Source organism: Anabrus simplex, chromosome 7 (assembly GCF_040414725.1).
Source record: "Anabrus simplex isolate iqAnaSimp1 chromosome 7, ASM4041472v1, whole genome shotgun sequence".
NCBI classification, from domain to species: domain Eukaryota; kingdom Metazoa; phylum Arthropoda; class Insecta; order Orthoptera; family Tettigoniidae; genus Anabrus; species Anabrus simplex.
This window is the reverse complement of record NC_090271.1, coordinates 142,888,527-142,911,953: the sequence shown is the minus strand read 5'-3', so window position 1 is coordinate 142,911,953 and position 23,427 is coordinate 142,888,527. Positions and strand designations below refer to the sequence as shown.

At 39.1% G+C, this 23,427-nt stretch overlaps 1 protein-coding gene across 2 annotated transcripts in view; it reads left to right on the top strand.

The window, feature by feature from the left end:
• The window catches only part of LOC136876979 (EH domain-binding protein 1), a 414,289-nt gene that overhangs the window by 180,600 nt on the left and 210,262 nt on the right, over nucleotides 1-23,427 (top strand). For both annotated transcript variants that reach the window (XM_067150754.2, XM_067150753.2), the window contains exon 17: nucleotides 1,104-1,230. In XM_067150754.2, coding sequence (XP_067006855.2) covers nucleotides 1,104-1,230 — 127 coding nt within the window. The remainder of the gene's footprint in view (nucleotides 1-1,103; nucleotides 1,231-23,427) is intronic.

Below are 23,427 nucleotides of genomic sequence, written 5' to 3'. Positions count from 1 at the left end.
CAGAAGAAATGATAAATAAATGAGTGAGGGCCACAAGCAACAGTATTCCTCAGAAGTGTTAAAAGCTTGGTGTGGAGTAGAAGTGTCCTCCAGAAGAGCAGAACAATGATATTTCGGACTTACTCTATCCTAATATTGACATATGCTTCAGAAACATGGAGTAATGGAGGGGAAGAGAGAGAAACAGGATCCAGCCCAATGAGATGAAATGTTCGAGAAATAGAATAGGCATAATAAAGATGGTTAAAATAAGAAATTATAAGGTTAGAGAACCAGTGCAAGTGGCATCATTACAGGATAAGATACAAGAATCATGGCTTAGATTGTTTGGACATGCAAAGAGAATGGAAGGAGGATACCCAGAAGGATGTATGATATGGGAGTGGAAGGCTGGAGACCAAGATGAAGACCCAGGGATAGATGACTGGAAGGAATGGTGGAGCAGTTGGAGAATGTATGGGAAGACTCTACCAGTGTCTTCTGTTGGGAAGACGGAAGTTAGTGGAGAGGCTTATATTCTAAACAGACCTTGCCAGTGGCTGGAAGCTGTGCAAGATGATGATTATGATTGCCCTAGGATTTTATGATAGAGTTATTGAATTGATTTGAATAAGTTTACTAGAACAAACTCCATGGCCCCACAGCCTGCATGGGCCTTGACCTACCAATTGACCACTGCTCAGACTGTTGGTCTGCAGGTTATAAAATAATGCGTGGTCACTGTGAACCCAGATTATTTACTTATACCAATCTAGACTTCCTTCTCCTCCAAGAGCAGTTGACTCTAAGGATTGAATTAACTTACTAAGATAAAGTACCTGACTAAGATAAAGTACCCATGATTGTCTCCATCTGTAGCAATTTCTAGATCAAATATTATCCATCTCACCTACATAACCTGTTAGTTTCTGGTGCAATAGCTAGATCAGTTATAAATCTAATTTAATTATTTCTGATTAAGTGTTGGAGATGTAATTCATTCATTCATTCATTCATTCATTCATCCATCCATTCAGATTACTGTCGCAGGTACTGTATTTCTTCAACACTTACGATGTAAGATCCTGGAAATGTTTTTCTTACATTATTTTGTGTTATCTTAGGGAGAAGAAGAGCGGCAGCAGCAACTTAGAGAACGAGCACGTCGTCTGATTGCAGAAACAAGAATGAAAGTCATAACTTCTCCTCAGTCTCCTAGTGATCCAAGTCAGCCTGTGAGCAGAAGTCCAGGTATGTTCATGAAATTCTTCATAAAATATAAGTATGCGAAAGGACAAACAAATTACTTGTTCATAAAGTTTCATGTCAAGTTCTGGTACAAGAACAAGCAAATTACTTGTTCATCAAGTTTCATATCAACTTTTGGTATCAACTCAATCTTTTGTCTCCTTTTCACTGAGTAAAATATATTTTATTAATGTAAATGTAGAAATAGTGTTGTACTATAAAATTGTTTTGAATAATGTTTTGCAGCATGTATTTTAAATTACATCGTTTTTGGTGTGGGTTACTATAGTCATGTCCTACCTTGTGAACCACGGGCAACAGCTGAGTGGCTTAGTGGTCCTGAGAGTCAGGATACCATTTGCTACGGAACAGGAGTGGGCATCTCAGACATATTCTTAGTCATGGCCATCCTTGTGCTCAGGCGCTAGGAATTGAGTATATAAACAAGCTTCAGACCTATGGGAATAACGTACTCCCACTTCCATTTGATAGCTGAAGGTCTCTGGAAACAACTTAGTACCAGACTAAGTAGCTCAGATGGTAGAGCACTGGCCTTCTGAACCCAGCTTGGTTGGTTCTATCCTGTCTCAATCCGGTAGAATTTGAAGGTGCTCAAACTCGCCGGCCTTGTGTCAGTAGATTGACTGGCACGTAAATGAACTCCTGTTGAACAAAATTCCGGCACCTCGACATCTTCAAAAGCTGTAAAAGTAGCAAGAGGGATGTTGAAACAAATAATATTAAATTAATTAAACAACTTAGCAAATGAAATGGAATTTGATTGGGAGGTGTTCTGTAATAATAAATTTTGAGCTTAATCTATAAGGAAATAATTTATTGCACAGGAATATTTTCTAGCACCTTTTTTTTTTAAACAAAACTTCCAATAGACCAAAAAAAAAAAAAAAAAATTCACCTTGCACACTTCATGACTCATCTTTTTTGAAACAAAACTTAAGGGAGGGCTGTTATGATACCAACCACTACAAACACACAACAGGAAAGAAATCAAAATTCTCTTAACATCCTCCCCATCTTGCAATTTTCGTGTACACTGATCCACAAATAAAATTACGACACAATGAAAATAGACAGCAGCATTCTATAATAAAACATTACAATCTTTCATTTGACACTGATTTTTCACACAATGCCTGTCTCTTCTGGAATATTTATAAGTCCACTATTCTACTACTTCTTGTAGTCTTCACTTGTGGATTTGCCACTGCATCGGATGATCCGTGCGAAGCCTTCTCTGGCTGTATCTCCAGGATAGAATCTGGCTGATTGTTCTGTACTACTGCCGATTCATCTGAAGAGGCGAGTTCTAAGGGATAAAGCCTTCGAACTGGCCGCACTGTCTCGCCCGCAGCCGTTCTCAGTTTGACAACCCTGATGATGCCATCCTTACCAGGATACACCTCCTGGACGACACCTAGTGGCCATTATAATCTATTAGCTTCATTTCCGTATTGATTAGTATCACAGTATCAAGATAATTTAAAAGTCACCACCTTATCAATACACAGATTTATTTACTTCAAAATTGGTAAATTCGGTCAAGACCGGTTTCGATCTCTAAGGGATCATCTTCAGTTGACATACATATAAAAAAGATATATACAAAAACATCACATGTAATAATAATAATAATAATAATAATAATAATAATAATAATAATAATAATAATAATAATAATAATAATAATTTTATTCTATACTTTGTAATATAAATTGTAATATGACAACATGTAACAAACAACATGTACTTTTAAACTAAAAATGTACACACTTTACCATTTCAGAAAGCAATTTGCCAGTGTTTTCATCAAATAGATCAATTATATTGAATGTAATAATTTTGACACTGTATGTAAAGAAGTATAGGACCTATATACGCAACAATTTAGACATAGTGAGCCTATAAATCTCACACACATGTTTTCAAACTAAGATGTACCCACCAACATTCTAAATACAAAAAAATTTTTGACTCAATTGAATTAACTAAATTAACTGAAGATGATCCCTTAGAGATCAAAACCGGTCTTGACCTAATTTACCAATTTTGAAGTAAATAAATCTGTGTATTGATAAGGTGGTGACTTTTAAATTATCTTCATACCTAGTGGCCAATCGATTCGTTTGATGTCATCAGCTCCAATCAGCACAACGTCTCCAACGTTCACTTTGTTGGATGTCCTACCTCCCTGTTGAATAAGAAGAGCCAGGTCTTCTTTGCGGAACCTCTGCCGAAGATCGTCCCGCAGTTCCTGTAGATAACACCATCTTAATTCTATTCCATTTCTGTCAATGGCATCCAAATCTAGCACATCAGTACTGAGTATCTCATGAAGAAAATCAGCTGGTTTCAGTGGTTTCAGATCGTGCAACTCATCGGATACATATGTCACTGGCCGTGAATTTATAATAGCTTCACAGTCACACAGTATCGTGCTTAACTCTTCGCAAGTAACCGAAGCCTTGCCCAAATTATGACGAAGCAGTTCTTTCGCCATTCCAATAAGCCTTTCCCACCACCCTCCCCACCATGCAGCAGTGGGAGGATTGAATTTACAAGTTATTCTTTCTACGACACAACTGGAACTATTTCTTCCCAGTTTAACCCTTGCAAAGCGTGGTTAGCCCCTGTGAAGTTTGTGCTATTGTCGGAGTAGATAACCGACACCCTGCCCCTGCGAGCAATGAATCTTCATAGGGCTTGTGTGTTTGTTGACAGAGACCTGACAAGCTCAAAATGAACTGCTCGAAAGACGGTGCAGGTGAATAACATGAGCCACGCTTTCTCTCCAGTCATCAGATACAATGGTCCAGCAAGATCTACCCCGGAGACTTGAAATACTGCGGTGCAGTTAACCCTCTCCTTGGGAAGTGGGGCAGGTTGTATCTGTATTGACCTGGACCGATACCTCTTACATCTGACACAGCTCATTATGATTTGCATAACCAACTTTCTTCCTCCTATGATCCAGAAGTCTTCTCTAAGCATTGTTAATAAAGTTTGAAGTCCCATGTGTTTAGACAGGCAATGTTTTTCCATCGCCATTCTCTCAACGACAATGTTATCTGAAGGCAGCACAATGGGGTACTTGAAGTTTTCTTTATAATCACCGTAGGCTAACTTTGTTCGTAACCTTAGAATTCCCTGACTATCTTCAAAAATCTGAGTTTTCCTTTTCATCTTTTGCTCTATGATATCTCTGTTCTTGGTTTGAATACATCTTATCAGACACTTTTCTGCCTCGACTGCTTCTTCTATAGATAGTTCTCCCTTCCTTTTGGCATTTCAGTGCCGTATGTTGTAGACAAATCTCAGTGCCCAGCCAATCGTGCGTAACGTTCTACGATAACTAGAAAAATAGCAGAGTCTCGATGTAAACTCTTCCTTATCAAGTACTGCATTCGTTACGAGAATCTTTCTCTTCTCCTTGTTGACTTCATCCTCAGGAGCCACAATGTCCAATTTAGGCCATCGTTCAGTGTCACCCTGGAGCCATGTGGGACCTTCCCACCACTTACTTTCTACCAAAAACTTTGTGCTCATGCCTCTGGATAATAGGTTAACAGGGTTTAAAAACCCTGGAACATAATGCCAATCCTTCGGGTTACTGAACTTGCGTATTTCCTCACGACGATTTCCTACAAATACACTCCAGTTTCCTTTCGTCTTGATCTAGGTGAGCACCACTGTAGAGTCACTCCAAAAGTATGTTTTACAGTCTTGGAGGTTTAATGCCCTTTTCACTTGTGTGCATAACCGGGTGGCTATGACCGCAGCTAACAATTCTAGGTGGGGTATAGTTATCGGTCCTAAAGGTGCAACCCTAGCTTTAGCTTGGACCAACTGTAATGACACAGTAGAGTCCTTTTCTGCCCTTAGGAATATACACTTAGCATATGACAACTTGCTGGCATCAGCAAACACATGAATGGTTAATCCCCTGCTATCAAATTTCCATGGTACAAGTCTTCTTGGAATCCTGTCTTGTTTCAATAAACATAAGTGTTTCACCCAAGAATGGAATTTGTTTGTTATTTGTTGTGGTAATTCCTCGTCCAATCCACATTTTTCTCTCCAGGCTTCCTGCATCAATAATTTAGGGATTAATGTTACTGGACACAAAAAACGAAGTGGATCAAAAATATGTTGTACAATTGACAGTAAGCTTCTCTTAGAAGTTGAAAGTGTGGTTAGCTCAACTGTATTAATGATACAGAACATCTCATCTGTCCGAGCATCCCACATAAGACCAAGTATTGAAACAATGTTCTCTGACTCTGATTTTTCTGGTGAACTGCTTATCCACCCTCTTAATTCAAAATGTGCTGAACCCATCATTTTAGTAGATTTTTCAATGAACTCTCTCAACTGTTCTTTGGTTTCACAGCTAGTGACACAATTATCCACATAGAAAGAATTCAGCAGCTTCTTGGCCATTTTCAGATCTTCAGCTGAAACTTTACTCAGGTGATGCGATATCTTTGCTCCTAATAGGAATGGGCTGCACGTAACCCCAAACACTACTCTGCAATGTCGCAACGTGATGATTTTGCCTTTGGAATAATCTTTCCACCAGAGAAATCTCAGAAAATCCCTGTCATCCTCATAGAGGCTTATCTGCAGGAACGCCTTTTTAAGATCAGCTGTGACCCCTATGGCATGCTTTCGAAACTGCAACAAAAGTTTGGGAATAATCTTGATTAAATTTGGTCCCTTCTCCAAGCATTTATTGAGCGAATTGCCATGTCTGTCCTTTGCCGTGGCATCAAACACAGGCCTAATTTTAGTAATTAAACTTGATTCCTTAATTACTGCTCTGTGTGGTAAATATGGCCTGACTCGTCAGTCTCATTTACAATCTCCACGATTCCACATTCTATCCACTCCTAAAGCACATCATCATAATCTTTAAGCTTGTCAAGTTTATCAATCTTCTAGTGACTGCTTCCAGCCTCTTCTCAGCTAACTTCCTGTTATCCAACAATTCTGAATGGCCCTCCTTCCAGGGGAGACGAACCTCGTATCTCTCTTCTTCATCCACCCTTACAGTTTCATTGAAGTGTTTCACGACTTCCACTTCCATCTCTTTCTTTGACTGAGTCTCTTCAGGGTCCTTTATGCCAATGGTTTCTAACTTCCACAAGTCTGATTGCTTTACCACAGGTGAGACTGACTAGTGACTGATTGCCCTTAGCCAGATCTCGCTGACCCATCACTGTCCAACCTAACCTGGTTTCCAGTGCATACATATTTTCATCCAGCTTAACCAGAACTCCTGTAAGCAGCTTCCCCAAAACTTCTGCTCCAAGCAACAAATGCACCTCTGGAACATTGACCCCAACATCTGTTAAATGAATGTTTCTAGTTGCAAGAACAGGGTAAACATGTTGAGTTTTTAACCTTGGAACATAACCACATATTTTCTTCTTATCAAGTCCCGAGACTGTGCATTTGAAATCCCCTTTTAGTGCTTGTAGTGTTACATCGTGAACATTATGGGTCTCTTTGCTAGTTTCTACACCCCCAAACAAACAATGAGACATCACTTCCGTTCCCAGTTTTTGTAGTCCTAACTTCCTAGCGCTTTCTTTGGTTATGTAAGACATTTGTGACCCAGAATCTAATAAAATTTGTGCAAGCTTGACAGGTCCTTCACTACCAGAAACTTTTACAACAAGAGTTTGTAATAGCTTCTCTGCATTTTGATGGGCAGTTAAAGTCTCAGTGTTTTGATTATTTTTATTATCCTTTCTCTTTGAATTTTCCCTCTCCTCTTTCTTAGTAACTGAATTAGGACATAAGATAGCACAATGATCCCTTCTTAAGCAAATCATACACTTCACAAATGCTTTACATTTGCTCGAGTTATGCCCCTTCCTTAAACAACGATAGCAAGCACCCCTTTTCTTCAAAATATCCTTCTTCTCTCCATTCTGGAGATTCCTCACTTTAAAACAATCAGCAGATCTATGGGAACTCTTGTCACACTAGATACAACCTGTTTCAGTTCTCTGACCTTCACCTGAGTACAAAGCAGCAGCAGTGGGAAATCTCTCTTGTTTACCTGGCTTGCATAACATGTCCTCCCTTTTCACAATAAAACTAGAGTGAGCAAGTGACAAACGTCCTTCGCTCTCCACTTCTTGTTTTATAAACAGTAACAACTTGCTTAGGTGATGATTGTGATCATTTTCTGATATATGAGATACACACACTCTCTCCCATGCCTTCATAACCTCTTCTGGTAATGCAGACTCCACCAGATGATACAGCATTGCTGCATACTTATCACTAGTGACTCCTAAAGATTCCAAAGCTCTCAATTGTGTTTCTAATTTATCATAGGGGCTTCCAATACTAAGGCTACTACCTTCGGTAGCTTGGAGCAGAACAAGATTTAGAAGTTCTCGGCCATATATTTCTATAAGTAATTCTTCCCTGGCATACCTGGATTTCAGGTGATCTATTGCCTTTTGATATTTCACTCTGGACGGAGGGAAACTCTCAACTAGCTCCCTGGCCACGGAACCTGGAACAGTAGCCTGTAGAAGATACTGAAATTTGTCTTCTGGGTCGATATCACTATCGTCGTTTATTTTCTTAAATTGTCCCCAGAAACCAATCCAGTTTTTTATATCTCGATCGAACTGTTTAAGCTGTAGCTTGGGTCAACTGAAATTCCTTTTCTTCGTCGTCTCAATCTCACTCGCTAAGGCTTCATCTCCACCAACAGATAAATTCACTTGAAAATTATTTTTGAACCTAACCTTAGCTTGTAGCCACTTCTCCCAGCACGTTTCTGCCTTGTCAAATTCCTTGGCGTCGTCTTCTTCTGTCGTTTCTTCGACATCTCTAAGTGCTTGAACCTTCTCATCCAAAGATAACATCCGCATTGCCTTATCTTCTAAAATACGGAAGTATGTCAACATTTCTTCCGCATCTACGACTGCTTCAGATATTTTTGTTTGAAACTCGCCATGTGCTCTCGTAAATAGTCTACATATTTGTGATCTTTCCTTGTTATACTGTTTAAGCTCCTTCATCTTAACTATGTCCTGTCTGGGTCGCCAGAAAATGTTCCGTAATAATAAATTTGGAGCTTAATCTATAAGGAAATAATTTATTGCACAGGAATATTTTCTAGCACCTTTTATTTTTTAAACAAAACTTCCAATAGACCAAAAAAAAAATTTCACCTTGCGCACTTCACGACTGTCATCTTTTTTTTGAAACAAAACTTAAGGGACACTGGGACTGAAATTTTGGCGAAATATATGAAAAATATTGATTTTCGGTTTTTTCCATATTAATACACCCCTAACCCCTGCGGATCAGATAGCAGTGTTTTTATCCAAATTCCGCCATTTTTAAAGCTTTAGCGTAGCTTTTAAATGCCTGGCGTGCAGTCCTTTAAACGCCCACTTTCATTCGACTCAACGATCAGTGCACATTGGTGGTGTATTCAAGCAGATTTCTCGATGTCATTTCATAGGAATAATTGAAAAAGGCCTCCTACATCTGCCGGTCTGCATTGTGCTGCTTTCTAGTAGAGGAAGTAGGCACTTTTACTACGTAAACTATATAAGAAATACAAAAGTTTGAAAAAACTGAATGAAAATTACAGGTGGAGGTGTGGCCTTGCATAATACATTGAGTATATTTTTATACCAATTTTCAAAGACAATGATTACTTACAGAAATATTTATTAGTTTCAACATTATTTATGACTATTTCCGTACATACCATGTGCAAATCCTGTTTGTTTACAAACACGTTGTTTTCGAGTTTGTTTGTGTTGAGGTGTATGAGTATTTTCTTCTATTGTTTGGTGCTGTTCTGTGGTAAAATGCATACAATAAGTTCTCGATGGCGTAAGCTAAAATCCAAAAGTAGGAGAAAACAAGAAATTTCTTTGAGATTATCAGCTGCTCGGTGGAAATCAGCTGGCAATGCAGGTTATGAGCATTGTCCATTCTTCTTCTTCTTCTTCTTTTATGACCACATAGGATCACTTTAGTCAGTCCGTCGTTCAGGTCTCTTTGAAGGGATTGTTCGGGCTTTGCGGTCCTCCCAGTACTTCTTCAGACGCTCCGATCTTCGTGCCCTTTCCTCAGTTGAAAATGTGCGTGTTGTTGGTTTGTTTTGTGTAAGGGTAAAGCGGAGGTTTGTATTCTTGAGTTTTGTATTCAATTTTATCTTATTTTTGGTGTCTTCTGTTGTAAGGCCTATTTCCTTCAGATCCTCTCTTACTTCTCTGATCCATTTACATCCTGTTGTGGTATTTTTTGAGACGAGATTGTGTTGTACTAGTTGTTTCAGAAGTCTCGAGTCCTGCATCCTCATGATATGTCCAAAGAAACCCAGTCTCCTCTTACGCATAGTATCTGTAATGGGTTCTAGCTCTTTGTACACGACTTTGTTAGGTATTAACCGCCACTGTCCATCTTTCTGATATTTTTTGTTGATACAGGTTCTTCCAATCCTCCTTTCAATTTTCTGAAGTCTGTCAGTCTTTGATTGTTTATTCAGGTAAAAGAGTGTTTCTGCTGCATATGTAGCTTCCAGTTTTATAACTGTGTTGTAGTGTTTTATTTTTGTATTTATTGATAGACATTTCTTTTTGTAGATATCCCATGTTAATTTTTGTGCTTTAGCTAATCTATTTGTTCTTACTTGGATTGAGATTTTTTCATTTAAGTTATGTGTTATTACTTCTCCAAGATATTTAAACTGAGTTACTATTTTGATTTTATTACCATTTATGGTGACTTCTTTTAGCTGTGTTGGTTTTTGGGGCATAATTTCTGTTTTTTCAAATGATATTTTGAGGCCAATTTTATTTGCAATGTTTTGAAGTTCTGATATCTGGGTTTTTGCTTCTTTTATGTCCACTGCTAGTAATGCTAAATCGTCAGCAAAACCCAGGCAATTTGTTTTGATTTTTCGGCCAATCTTTATTTTGGGGGGACATTTTCTAAACCATTCCCTCATTACCATTTCTAGAGCACAGTTAAATAATAGTGGTGAGAGCCCATCTCCCTGCCGTAGTCCAGTTTTAATTTCAAATGTCTCTGATGTTTCACCCCTAAACTTCACTTTTGACTTGGTATTGGTGAGAGTCAATTTTATCATGTTTATTAATTTGGGGTGTAGTCCAAGGTGTCTTAAAATTTTAAACAGAGATTCTCTATGGATGCAATCATAAGCTTTCTTGAAATCTACAAATGTTATCACCATATCTCTGTTTCTTCTCCTGTTATAGTCCATTATCAACTTAAGACTCATGATCTGATCAGGACAGCTCCTCCAGGGTCTGAAACCTCCTTGATATTCTCCTAGTTCTTTCTCAAGTTGTCCATTATTTTAAAAAATTGCTTTTTTCTCTGTTTCACTTTTTCAGGCATTCAAAATGTTACGCGCATCACAAATCTTATGACATTGCGTTCAAAATTTGCATATATTATCTTCATTGCAATGACTATAAACCTGCGGATCGATTTTTGGATTGCACTTTTGGTCTGGCTGCAAAAAATTTTCAAACTAAAAAAATTGAAGATTTTTTGTAGAATAAAACTTGGATATTAATTTTTTTATTTCTTCATACTCATTAATGCAATTCAAAAACGAATCCGCAGGTTTCTTCCAATTGTATTAGTGCAATAGAATATTACCTAAAAGTTACACTATCTTGATTGGTTTAATGCGGCAGTCCTTTATAAATCTTGAATAATTTGCACATGAAAATGTACAAAATAATTAATAACTCAAGAACTAATCAAGTTGCAATGCTCAAATTTCCCACAGTGGTTTATGTTATGACTATTCACAAGCATATAAAATTTCAAAGCTGTACCTCATTTTATATAGAATTTGGAAATTTCAGTCCCAGTGTCCCTTAAGGGAGGTCTGTCATGATACCAACCACTACAAACACATAACAGGATAGAAATCAAAATTCTCTTAACAGGAGATATCAGTATTAATGGGGCTGCTCAATAGAGTCACCACACAGCTAGACTCACAGTTAGGTGAATACCAAGCTGGTTTCCATAAGACTAGATCTTGTCCAGAACAGATACACAATCTTAAGACAGTTCTCAATTACAAAAGCCGAGGTGGACATCCCTGGGTGGCGGTCCTAGTAGATTTTCAGAAAGCTTATGACTCTGTGGACAGAGACACCCTTTTCTCCATACTATGGGAACTTGGTCTGGATGGGAAGACCCTACGATTGGTTCAAGCCACTCTGAGGAACACGATGTCCAAGGTCAGGTTCAGAGGTGAACTATCTGAAAGCTTTCCGATCAGAACAGGAGTTAGACAGGGTGATGGTCTCTCCTGCATTCTCTTCAACTGTGTCCTGGAAAAGATCATTAGGGAATGGAGAACGATGCTACCACCAGGAGCTGGACTGAAGCTTGGGTACAAGAGAGACAACCTCATTGTCCCATGCCTAGCCTTTGCTGATGACCTCATTCTACTGGCAAACAATATAGAGGAGGCTACCTACAACTTACAGAGTCTTTATTGTGTAGCGGTTAAGACTGGTCTGAAAATCAGCGTCCAGAAGACTGAATTTATGACCAATATCAAGGAGGCCCCTTCTACAATTCCTCTCACAGACACTACCATACAAAAAGTACCTGCAGTTAAGTACTTGGGAGAATGGATCTCTGCGAATCAGAGCGAGAACCCAGCCATAGATGCCAGATGTACCAAGTTTGAAAGGGCTTATCACTCGTGTCGTAGTATCTATTCATCTAAGTGCCTCTCCAAGAACCTCAAACTCAGACACTACAACTCGGTAGTCAAACCATCTGTTCTGTATGCTTCTGAGTGACTTGTAATGGCTAGGAAGGGCCCACTCAGAAAGCTGGAGTTAAAAGAGAGGAAGATCCTGAGGAGGATATTAGGACCAATCAGAGAGGAAGGAGGCACTTACAGAATCCGCCATAATGATGAACTGTATAAACACCAGGAGGACGACATCACGTCTATAAGGAAAAGGCGCCTGACCTTTTATGGACACTTGGCCCGTCTGGATTCCAAAAGACTCACCAACAGGATATTCACAGTAACAGGAAGAGGCAAGGCTTCTAAGAACAAATGGATCACGTCAGTTAAATCAGATATGGAACAACTAGATATCCCACTGGGACAAACTCATGACCGACTACTGTTCCGTCAAGCCATCCGACACGGAGTTTTCCCAACGTCCCTGACAAGTAAGAAGACTCCAGGAACTAAGTGGACTGAGGAGAGAAAGCTGGCTCATAGTCAGCAAATGGAGTATTGGAAGAAGAAGAAAGCAACAACTTTACCCAAGAGTAGATACGAGCCCCGTGGTCCTCAGTAGGCCTAAACGACAAAGAAGAAAGAAGAAGAATGGGGCTTACAGAGGAAAGAAAGTAGATTTGGCTGAATCAGCAAAGAGGATGCGCCTGGATTGGTTAGGAGTTAATGATATTCGGGTAAGGGGAGATGAGAAAGATATAGGAGATTATAAAGTGTTCTTAACAGATGTTAAAAAGGAAAGGACCAAGTGTGAGGTAGGACTGTTCACGTGGAATATTACTGCATGCAACATAGTTTCTATTAAGCATATAAATGAGCGAATGATATGGGTAGATTCAGCAGTTGGAGTTATCAGAACAAGAATTGTCCCAGTCTGTTCACTGTGTGAGGTTGCAGATGAGGATGAAGTTGACAACTTTTATGAAGCATTGAGTGACATTGTAGTCATGGTCAACAGGAAGGATAGGATAGTGCTAATGGTTAATTTGAATTACAAGTTGGAAATAGAACTCCAGGATATGAGAAGGTGATGGCTAAATATGGATAAAATATAGAAGCTAATAGAAATGGGAAGTATTTACTAGACTTTTGTGTTAATATGGGGTTAGCAGTTACGAAGACATTCTTGAAGTATAAGGTTGTTCACTGCTATACAGAGTAGGGTAGCGGCACCAGATCCATAACCAACTTTGAATTCAGGAAATCTGTTAGAAATGTGCTGGGTATTCTGGGGGTATTTTGATGATACAGACCCCTATCTGATCGGTAATGAACTAAGTATCTCTTGACCTAGGATAGCGAAAGTGAAGTCTGTCTGTAGACAAATATGTGTAGAAAATCTCCAGCACTAGGAAATTAGACAGAAGTACATGGATATGATCAGTGAAAAGTTCCAAACAGTTGACAAGCAGGTGCAGCATATATAGAAAAAGAATGGGTGGCATAAAGGGATACTGTAGTAGAAACAGCAAGGGAATGGCTAGGGACAATTGTGACTAAAGACTTGTATGTGTCAGTGTGGCGTAAAGCAGATTGTAAAAAACTTTTTTTTTAATGAGATGACCACTCCTTTTTTCCATTCTCTTGTCTGTCCCCACACTCCCCTTTCCTCACACAGTGTCTACAACGAACTAGGAATTTCCGCAGAATTCTTATATAACTTTATTTCAGTTTGTATAGTATATTTACAATCCAAACAAGAACAAATGGATTAGCTAAAGCACAAAATTTAACATGGGATATCTACAAAAAGAAATGTCTATCAATAAATGCAAAAATAAAACACTACAACACAGTTATAAAACCAGAAGCTACATATGCAGCAGAAACACTTTTTCACCTGAATAAACAATCAAAGACTGACTTCAGGAAATTGAAAGGAGGATTGGAAGAACAATAAATACCAGAAAGATGGACAGTGGCGGCTAATACCTAACATCTTGATTTAACAGTCGTGTACAAAGAGCTAGAACCCATTACAGATACTATGCGTAAAAGGAGATTGGGATTCTTTGAACATATCATCAGGATGCAGGATTCGAGACTTCTGAACCAACTAGTACAACACAATCTCGTCTCAAAAAATACCATAACAGGATGTAAATGGATCAGAGAAGTAAGAGAGGATCTGAAGGAAATAGACCTTACAACAGAAAACACCACAAATAAGATAAAATCGAATACAAAACTCAAGAATACAAACCCCACTTTACCCTTACACAAAACAAACCAACAACATGCATATTTTCAACTGAGGAAAGGGCACGAAGATCGGAGCGACTGAAGAAGTACTGGGAGGACCGCAAAGCCCGAACAATCCTTTTAAAGAGACCTGAATGACGGACCGACTAAAGTGATCCTATGTGGTCATAAAAAAGAAGTGTATTTACAATGCTTTTACTATATTTCAAAGTTTACAACTAATGCACTTACTTTAAAATCATTTGAGACAGTACTTGGTAGCACCACTTTTAGCTTTAATAGCAACCATAATTCGCCTTGGCATGCTGTCAATGCTCCGTGCTACCATTTCGCTAATAGCCGCATCATGTTGCCGTACCAGCTGCAAACGCTGTTTCAATTCAGGAATGTTAGTGCACATGGGACTGCTGACCTTATTCTTCATAATATTCCATATCCCTTCTATGGGGTTCAGGTCTGGGCTGTTGCCTGGCCAGTCCAGATCTTTGATGCCTAACTGCTGCTGATGATACATGATGAATTTTGAAGTATAGCAGGATGCTCTATCCTGCATGAAGATTCCATAATTTTCTGGTTACCACTCATTTATTTGAGGAATTAGGCAGGTATCCAGGACATGTTTGTATTGTTCCTTCCTCACAGTACCCTCAACAAAATACAATGACCCACTGCCATAGACAGATATCACACTTCATACCATAAGTTTAATAGGGTACTTAACAGTTTCCCTATGGATTCAGACATCAACTGCTCTCCAGGACATCTCCGCACATGTTGCTGATGATCGTGCACAATTTCTACCATCGGCTCATCTAAGAAGCAATCCTGCAACAAGGAAACGAATGGAGTAACAAGTATTAAAAAATCAGTCATTGAAATTATTGTAGAGTTTTGACAAAATCTTGATGAAGCTGCCAACAAACTGTGGTCATTGGACTGATTTAATTCATAAAACAACAGAACAAATTAACTTACCTTTGACTGATCACTTACAGACCAAACTTTATACCTCAACGCCCAAGATAAAAACTTTCTCATCATGGCTGGTGTTAACTTCGGCTTTTTTGTTGGACGCCGGGATCGTAAACCAGACCCGTGAAGTCGCCTATGAACTGTCTTTGTGCTTAAATTACAACCTGCATCATTCAAGAGTTCACAAATGTTCTCAAAAGTAGCCTTTCGGTTACACGAAGCAATATTCTTAAGCATTCGTTCCTGCCTTAGGGACTGAGGAAGACCATGCCTACAGTTTTGCAGCTTTGTTGGTGGAACTGGTTCACCTAAGTCCACCTTTCTTTCAATTCTTCCAACACTTTGTGGAGAAACATTACATTTATTGGTTATTTCACACGATTTTAATTTTGAACATTTCAACATAACTTCAGTTTTCCTTCTTTTTCTTCTTCTTATTCTCCTTTGGACTCAGGTCTCCTCTATTACCCATTGTTATTGTTCCTTATTAATCACAAAGATAATGCTCAATTAATACTGTATTCGCTTGGGAAACTCGAATAATTTTTAACCTACCTAATTAAGTTCAACAAAGCAACTTGCTTTCTCAGTATTGTGAATAAACTAAGAGACATAAAACTAGATACACACTCCCAGTGGCAGCGCTTACACTATCTAGTGGGAAAACTTAAGACCTCAAATACCACTAGCGTTGGCGAATTGAGTTGCTACCACATTGAAGCCAAAAGAAGAGCCTCGCATCTATTTCAAAGGCAACTAACCTAAATGTGTAAAAAGTTGCTAAATATTCCTGAAATGGGATCAAAATTGAAAATCCCTAATTCGTTGTCCACCCACTGTATTACTGCCATAGCTTCAGTGAAGTCATACAGTGTGATGCACTCCATGTTACCTAGCAACATCTCTGTCTCTGTTTTAAAATTGATAGTGTTTTCTTCTTTTCATAACATGGCAGAAATTATATACAGTAGCTAAGAAAGGGCAGTGCTTTTGTTAAATTAATTTTCCTGATTTTACCATTTAGTGAATTGCAATGCCATCAGGTGGTATTTGAGATGTGAGCTGAGGACAGTGTGTGTAATGCTCACTATGTAATTACTGCAGACTTGAATAATATACTGTAACACTTGTGGCTGATGGAAACAGTGATCATCTACACCTAGCAGGTGTCGAAGGTGAGATCCATAAATTTGTACACGCTGTGAAGAGAAGAGCTGAGGGACATCGAAGTATTACACGACTGTAGATACAGAAATTCTGCAGTTGCTCCTTGATAAAAATACATTGAGGAAACAAGTCAGCCATGTATACAATCAAAACAGGCTTCCTAATCCTGCACATTTTGTTGGATTTGAAATTACATACAAACTTACTGGAACAATTACACAATTTCTAATACTTGATTCAGGCATAGATGATGAAAACAATTTTAGTGTTCACAACATTGGAAAATACACTGCTCCGCAAAACTTAGACAAAAGTAACTTTCTCATGTTGTGTCACTGCCAAGTAACATAGCTTGAACCATACATAGGAAGAACTGCTTCAATATGGTACGGTAGGCAACTGAAAGAAATACGCTATGGGACTAACAGAAATGACACATTTATACAGAGATGATAAATTACACATACTTCACAAAGGAAAAAGTTAAATGTATCCTCCTTATTCAATACAAAACATAATTCCATCATTAGATGGAGCAATAAATTTCAAATATGTTTCGACTCATTTGAGCCATCTTCAGTTAATTGGGGGGGGGGAGAGGAGATTAAAGTAATCTACATAATACAAGCTAAAAATGTGCTAAAAACATAATGAAGGAACAAAAGAGACAGACGGAAATAAAAATAATAACAATATGATAAATAATGAATTATAAATATAATAAATTACACGTCAGTCACTGCGACCCATGATGGCCCCCTGGTCATCACAAAAGGAGGGACATAGTTCTTAAAAGGGTGTGTGATCACCACGGACAGTGATGCATGCTCTGGAATGTGTTTCCATGCTGGCCACAAGATTGGTAAGGAGTTCTTGTGGTAGGGCATTCCATTCCTCCTCCAGTGCGTTTGAGAACTGCTGGATGGTCGGTGGTGCATGTGGAAATGCTGCAGTATGTTTGCCTAGCTTGTCTCATGTGCTCAATGGGACATAAGTCTGGAGGAACAGACAGACCAGTCCACAGAGTCCTGCAGCCAGGCCTACCGCGCAGCACTTCAACCTCACGGGCTCCGGCAGCCCAGCCCGTGCAGTACCGTTCTCTTCTGACGCGGCAACGTACTGGCCCACAGCACTGGTCTCATACAGCCCACCGCAGTCCACCGCACTGGGCGGGCTCAGTAGAATAACCTTGAGTACTTCTCCACAATAACATGTGCGCCGTTCACAACGAAATGTTCACACCACACTACTATTCGGATCATTCACTCTGCAAATTCCCGTACGCTAATAACATATTTTAAAGTAGGCTAATGGCATTTTGAAATTAAACAGTAGAAATTTCTCCTGCTCTGTAATAATAATAACATACATACATTATCATTATAGACTGTTATGCCTTTCAGCGTTCAGCCTGCAAGCCTCTGTGAATTTACTAAACGTCGCCACAATCCTCGATTTTTAACTAGTGTTGTGGCCTCATTTAGTTCTAATAATAATAATAATAATAATAATAATAATAATAATAATAATAATAATAATAATTGAAAACAAAAACTTTATTCATCATCATCATCATCAGTTTTCCACTCCAGTTGCCCGGGTGTGGTTTACGAGCACTCTCCACTTCTGTCTGTCCATGTACCACTCTTCTCTCAAGACGACATCCCTGCTGACTCCTCTTGTTCCTATGTCCTCTTTCACTTGGTCCAGCCATCTCTTCCTAGGTCTTCCTACCGGTCGTTTTCCGGCCACAGCTGTGTGTAGCCATTGTTTTGCTGTACTTCTATCGTCCATTCGTTTGACATGGCCAAACCATTTCAAACGGGCCCCCTTTTTCATTCAGGGATAGGTACACACCAGCTTCCTCCCTTATTCTTTCATTCCTTACCCTGTCCCTTTTTGTCTTCTGTACCATAGTTCGTAGGAACTTCATTTCTGCGGCTTGTAGTTTGCTATCCACTTGTTGGGTTGTTGTGCAGGTTTCTAGGCCATATGTTATTATGGGGGTGAAGTATGATTGGAATAGAATCTGCTTTGATCTTAAGGGAACTTGTTCGTTCCAGAGGAGGTTCCGAACTTGATGGTAAAACTGAGCTGATTTTTGAATGCGGTTGTTAATCTCATGCTGCATTCTGTTATCACTTGAAATGATGCACCCAAGATATTTATATTGGTCTACTGTTTCCAGCTGTGTACCTCCCAGCATTATTTTTCCTTTCTTCTTCTGCCTGTTGACAGACATAGTAACAGTTTTCGATTTATTTAATGTTAATCCGTGTACTTTCAAATGTTCATTCCAGGTGTTCAGCCTCTCTTGGACTTCCTTCACTGTATTTCCCCAAATTACTACATCATCTGCAAATGCAAATGCATTGATGTACATATTGTTCTTCTGCTTAATTTCTTTCATGACTTCATCCATGACAATGATAAAAAGTAAGGGTGAAAGGGTACTGCCTTGTTGCACTCCTTTATTCGTTTGCAATTGACATCAAGTTAACTGAAAATTAATCTAAATAACACGAAGCATATCCATAGGACTTCATTCGCGTTCACCTCAAAATAAAATACAAACAGAAATGATGTGCAGTATGCCAACAACAGAAACAAGCATGAACATAGCTTTTACTTAGTGTGCGTAGTTTATTGGTCATTGTTAATGTGGTGGAATGAAATTACTGTGAATGAAAAGAAGAGCATCAGCATTGTCTGGTTGTAGAAGAGACCGTCGTGCGTTGAGAATGAAGCCCGCTGAACTGAAATTTCTCTCTGAAGCTGAACTTGATGCATACATATTACTCTCTTAGCGATCTGGTGAAATTTTGGAGAGTTTTGTCCATATGTTCTCCAATAGGACGCTATATCTATCTTCTTCCATTCCACAATTTTGCTTGAAATATCTTTCCAGCTCATGTGTTGGAATATGGGCATCATGAACGTCAGTCCACGAAGAAAACTCCATTACTTTGGCAGGTTGTGGCATAGTCGTGGAGTCTGATGACTCGGAAACATTAGAATGCTCGTCATTCAAGCACACCTCGTTCACTGTAAGTTTTTTATCTAAAGCGTATTGCTCACGGTAAAATGTTTCGTAAAATTTGTTGTACAATTAATTTTATAAAAGTTTGGTGAAAACAAGTTGTGTTGCTCACGGTAAAATTATTTTATAAAATCCGTTGAAGCATCAGGATGGCCATCTATGAACTCACTCTTGAACTAGGATGTGCATGTGCTGCCATCTATCGATAAACTTTTAAACCAAGAATCAGCTGTTCAACTTACAGTGTGTTTGAGAGTATTGCTCCAACAAAGCAAAACTTGTTGCTTTAGCTGCAATTATATGTTGTACAGTGCTAAAAAGGAAGAAAAGAAATGCCAGGAAATGCTGGACTCGGGTTGGCTCAAAAGAAGAGAAGAAGGTAGAAGATTGCTGTCCTTGTTCGAAAATTAGTTGAGGTTAGAAGACCAGCATTCATATAAGAATTCGGCGATTGTGTTTTCTGCCCCTCTTCTTGCATTTCTGTTGTGGTAAAGTGCCGTTTTAACTTCGTACAAACAAGGATATTTCTGGTATTCGTCCAGTAAAATACTAACAGATTCCTTACTCCACCCGGATCCTGCCATTTTAGAAAGAAGTGTTTGTTTACAATCGAGCTTCACAATCTTCTCACGACGTAGCGCCAGCATCATCGTGATGTCAGCTTCGCTGATTGGTTCGTTCCATAAAATTAATTTTACGGAATAGAACATGTCTTATTTTACGAAAAGTTTTATAAAAGGTTTCATAAAAATTGATTTGACCATGAGCAACAGAAATTTTATAAAATTAAATTATTGTCCAAGAAATTTGACAGAAAATTTTACCGTGAGCAACAGGCATAATCATAAAAAGACCTAAAGATGTTGCAGACGTGAAATAGGGTATTTGAAATCACCTTTAAAAATAAAAAATCACCCATTTTGGAGGGGGTAAAATTAACTTCGGAGGGGGGAAGGGGGTTGAAATAGGTGTTGAATTATTTTCATGAGGATACAAATATCTCAAAAACTGAAGATGTTATAGTCGTGATCATTGGTATTTGGCAGCTCCTTTATCAATAAACACGTATTTTTTTTATTTTGGAAAACCGCTTAAGGGACTGAAAAGAATTGAAGAAGCATGTGAATTTTTAAAATGAGTACTGGTATATCTACATTGTATGTCAAAAACTTTACATCTTACAGACATGGAACTTGGTACTTGGAATGTCCTTTAAAAATAAACAAACATGTCTCTCTTTTTTGTTTTTGGAAAATCCACGTAGGTGGGGGTGGAGGAAGGGCTGATAAAGGGGTTGAATTCTTTTTATGCGGATATTTATATCTCAAAACCTGAAGAAGTTTAATCTCCTTTAAAAACAAACTTTTTTTACTTCTTGAGAGAAGACATTCTCATGTGTACAGTTCTATGTCGCATGGTCATCCAGTCCCCAAAGGCAATACCACAAACTTTGTTTACAAAGAGTTTTTGGGGTAAGTGAAACTCAATTTTTCAGTGAGGTTTTATACTTCACGGATTTTCAGATAATGTCTTAGTACAGTTCCGAGGAACGATTCCTTATTTCAAATTACGAAACCCCCGCGAGAAGCCGCGGGTTACTGCTTGTGTGTACATAAAGTTCACCGCAGATCGTACAGCACACAAAATTAACGTTTTTCTCATCACCGTCGTCTGCAGGCTTGAATACCAACCAAATACAACTTTTAAGTTTAGGATCCAGTTCAGAAGTCTTGTATTCTGCGGTTTTTAGTTTCTTTGTTGCTTGTTATTTTTACTTCACGATTTTTTGCCATGGTTTCTTTTCTTTTGGAACTACAGTCCACATTTGTTTCCAGTAACAGGATAGACGGAGAAGTCAAACTGAAAACCACAGCAAACTTGATCAGCTCCACTCAGCCGTAATGCAACGCACTCTGCTGACACGCAGTACACTGTACACATTGAAGCAGTCAGTAAGCCCATAGAACTACCACAGCACTGTCCTTGGCTCACCACGTACGAATGACAGAGCGCTGCCCAGACCGGCCCGTGCGATGACGTCACGGACTTCGTATGTTCGAGCTTTTCAAAGCTGGGCTGGGCCTCTCTGCAGGACTCTGCCAGTCCATTCACCGAATATCCTCTCGTTCCAAGAGCTCCTCTACCTGCGCTGTTCGATGCGGTCGTGTATTGTCATCCATAAAAACGAAGCCATGGCCGAATGCACCCCTGAAAAGACTCATATGGGGAAAAGTACACTGTCACAATAACATTGACCAGTGAGTTTACCCCGTTCAAAGATTTGGAGTTCGGTATGTTCATGCAACATTATACCTCCCACACCATAACACTTGGACCACCAAATTAATCATGTTCAACAAATGTTCCTGGGTGCATTAGGTGTTCCTACCTCTCTCCAGATGAGGATACATCTAGAATCACTACTCAGACTGAGTCTGCTCTCATCTGAGAAGAGCACGCGACCCCATTCCATGGTGCCACCGATGTGCTGGTGACACCAGAACACAACGTAATGGTCATCGGGAAAACAGACCAACCCCATACAGTCGCCGTGCCACTGTGGAGTGTGAGATTGGGTGCCTTGCAGTCCTGTTAAATGTGGTTGCAATTGCACCCGCTGTTTGACATGAGTCTCTTCTTGCCTGTTGCACAATGTAGCGGTCATTTGCTGCTGTAGTTAACCGTGGCCGACCCCCTCCTCTCCTTCGGGCAGCAGTGCCTGTGTTTCGGAATGCTTTCCATGGACATGAAACAATGCTGTGAGCTATACTCATCACTAGGGCCTGGATATTGATGACATGTCATCTTTTTACTGAGCTGTCTAAAACAATGCTGAAGCAGATATAAACTCTGGCCGGGTTACCCCGTCTTCAAATATGCCATTTTTATTTTGCATCTTTTTGCATTTTTTGCTATTTTTCCATTTTAAGAGCATTTTTTTAAGTTTGGTAGATTTTTTGGGACATATTTTAGAGAAATCAGCCTTTTAAGGTCATTTTTTCCCGATTTAGTCATGTCACAGCTTTATATGAGGCAGTTACGTCTCTCAGAGTTAAGAACAAGCCAGTAGTTCATACAGGATAATTTAAAATATTGAAATAAAATATTTCAGTATTGCTATTAGTAGTAAAATATATATCTTGGATGCAGAAGGTATGCAGATACTCTTGTTTTCGTCGCAAACCAGTTATTAGCGGAATGGAATGTTACGTGCTCTGTTGACCAAGGACAGCAGTGGCGGGGTAGAAAGGGGAAGGGTTTGTTATATTCTTGTCTCAGTTCCGCATTATTCACGACGACGGCTTTCAAAATGCTTAAAATAAAACCGAGTGTGTCAGTGCATTTAAAACAACTAGTATCTGAATTTGGTGACAATGTGTTTTCCACCGATGGAAGCATATTGTTTTGAAAATTGTGTGGAACTAAAGTAGCTGCTGAAAGAAGATTTACTGTAACGCAACATATCGGTCGCGATAAACACATTCGTGCTCTTCAGCGTGTTTCAAATAAACCTGCAACTCAGCGCTTACTGCCTTCAGTTGCTTCGAATTCCGGCAAGTCCTCACAGTTCAGTAAAGAATTGTGTGATGTATTTGTATCTGCAAACATTCCGCTGTATAAACTCAACAGCCCGAAATTACGTGGATTTTTGGAAAAACATACGAATCAAGAAATACCAGACGAATCAACTTTACGTAAGAATTATTTGCCGCAGTGTTACGAAGACACATTAAACAAAATAAGATGTGAAACTCGCAGGAAGAAAATATGGGTGTCAATCGACGAAACTTCGGATGCTATGGGGCGTTATATAGGCAACGTTGTGATCGGAACTTTAGAAGTGCATACACCAGGTGAAATATTTTTATTGACTACCGAAGTGTTAGAAAAGACCAATTATTCTACCATATCAGAACTGTTTGACAGTGCTGTGTTTCACCTGTGGCCTGAGGGCATCAAACATGATGATGTACTTTTATTTTTAACTGATGCTGCACCGTAT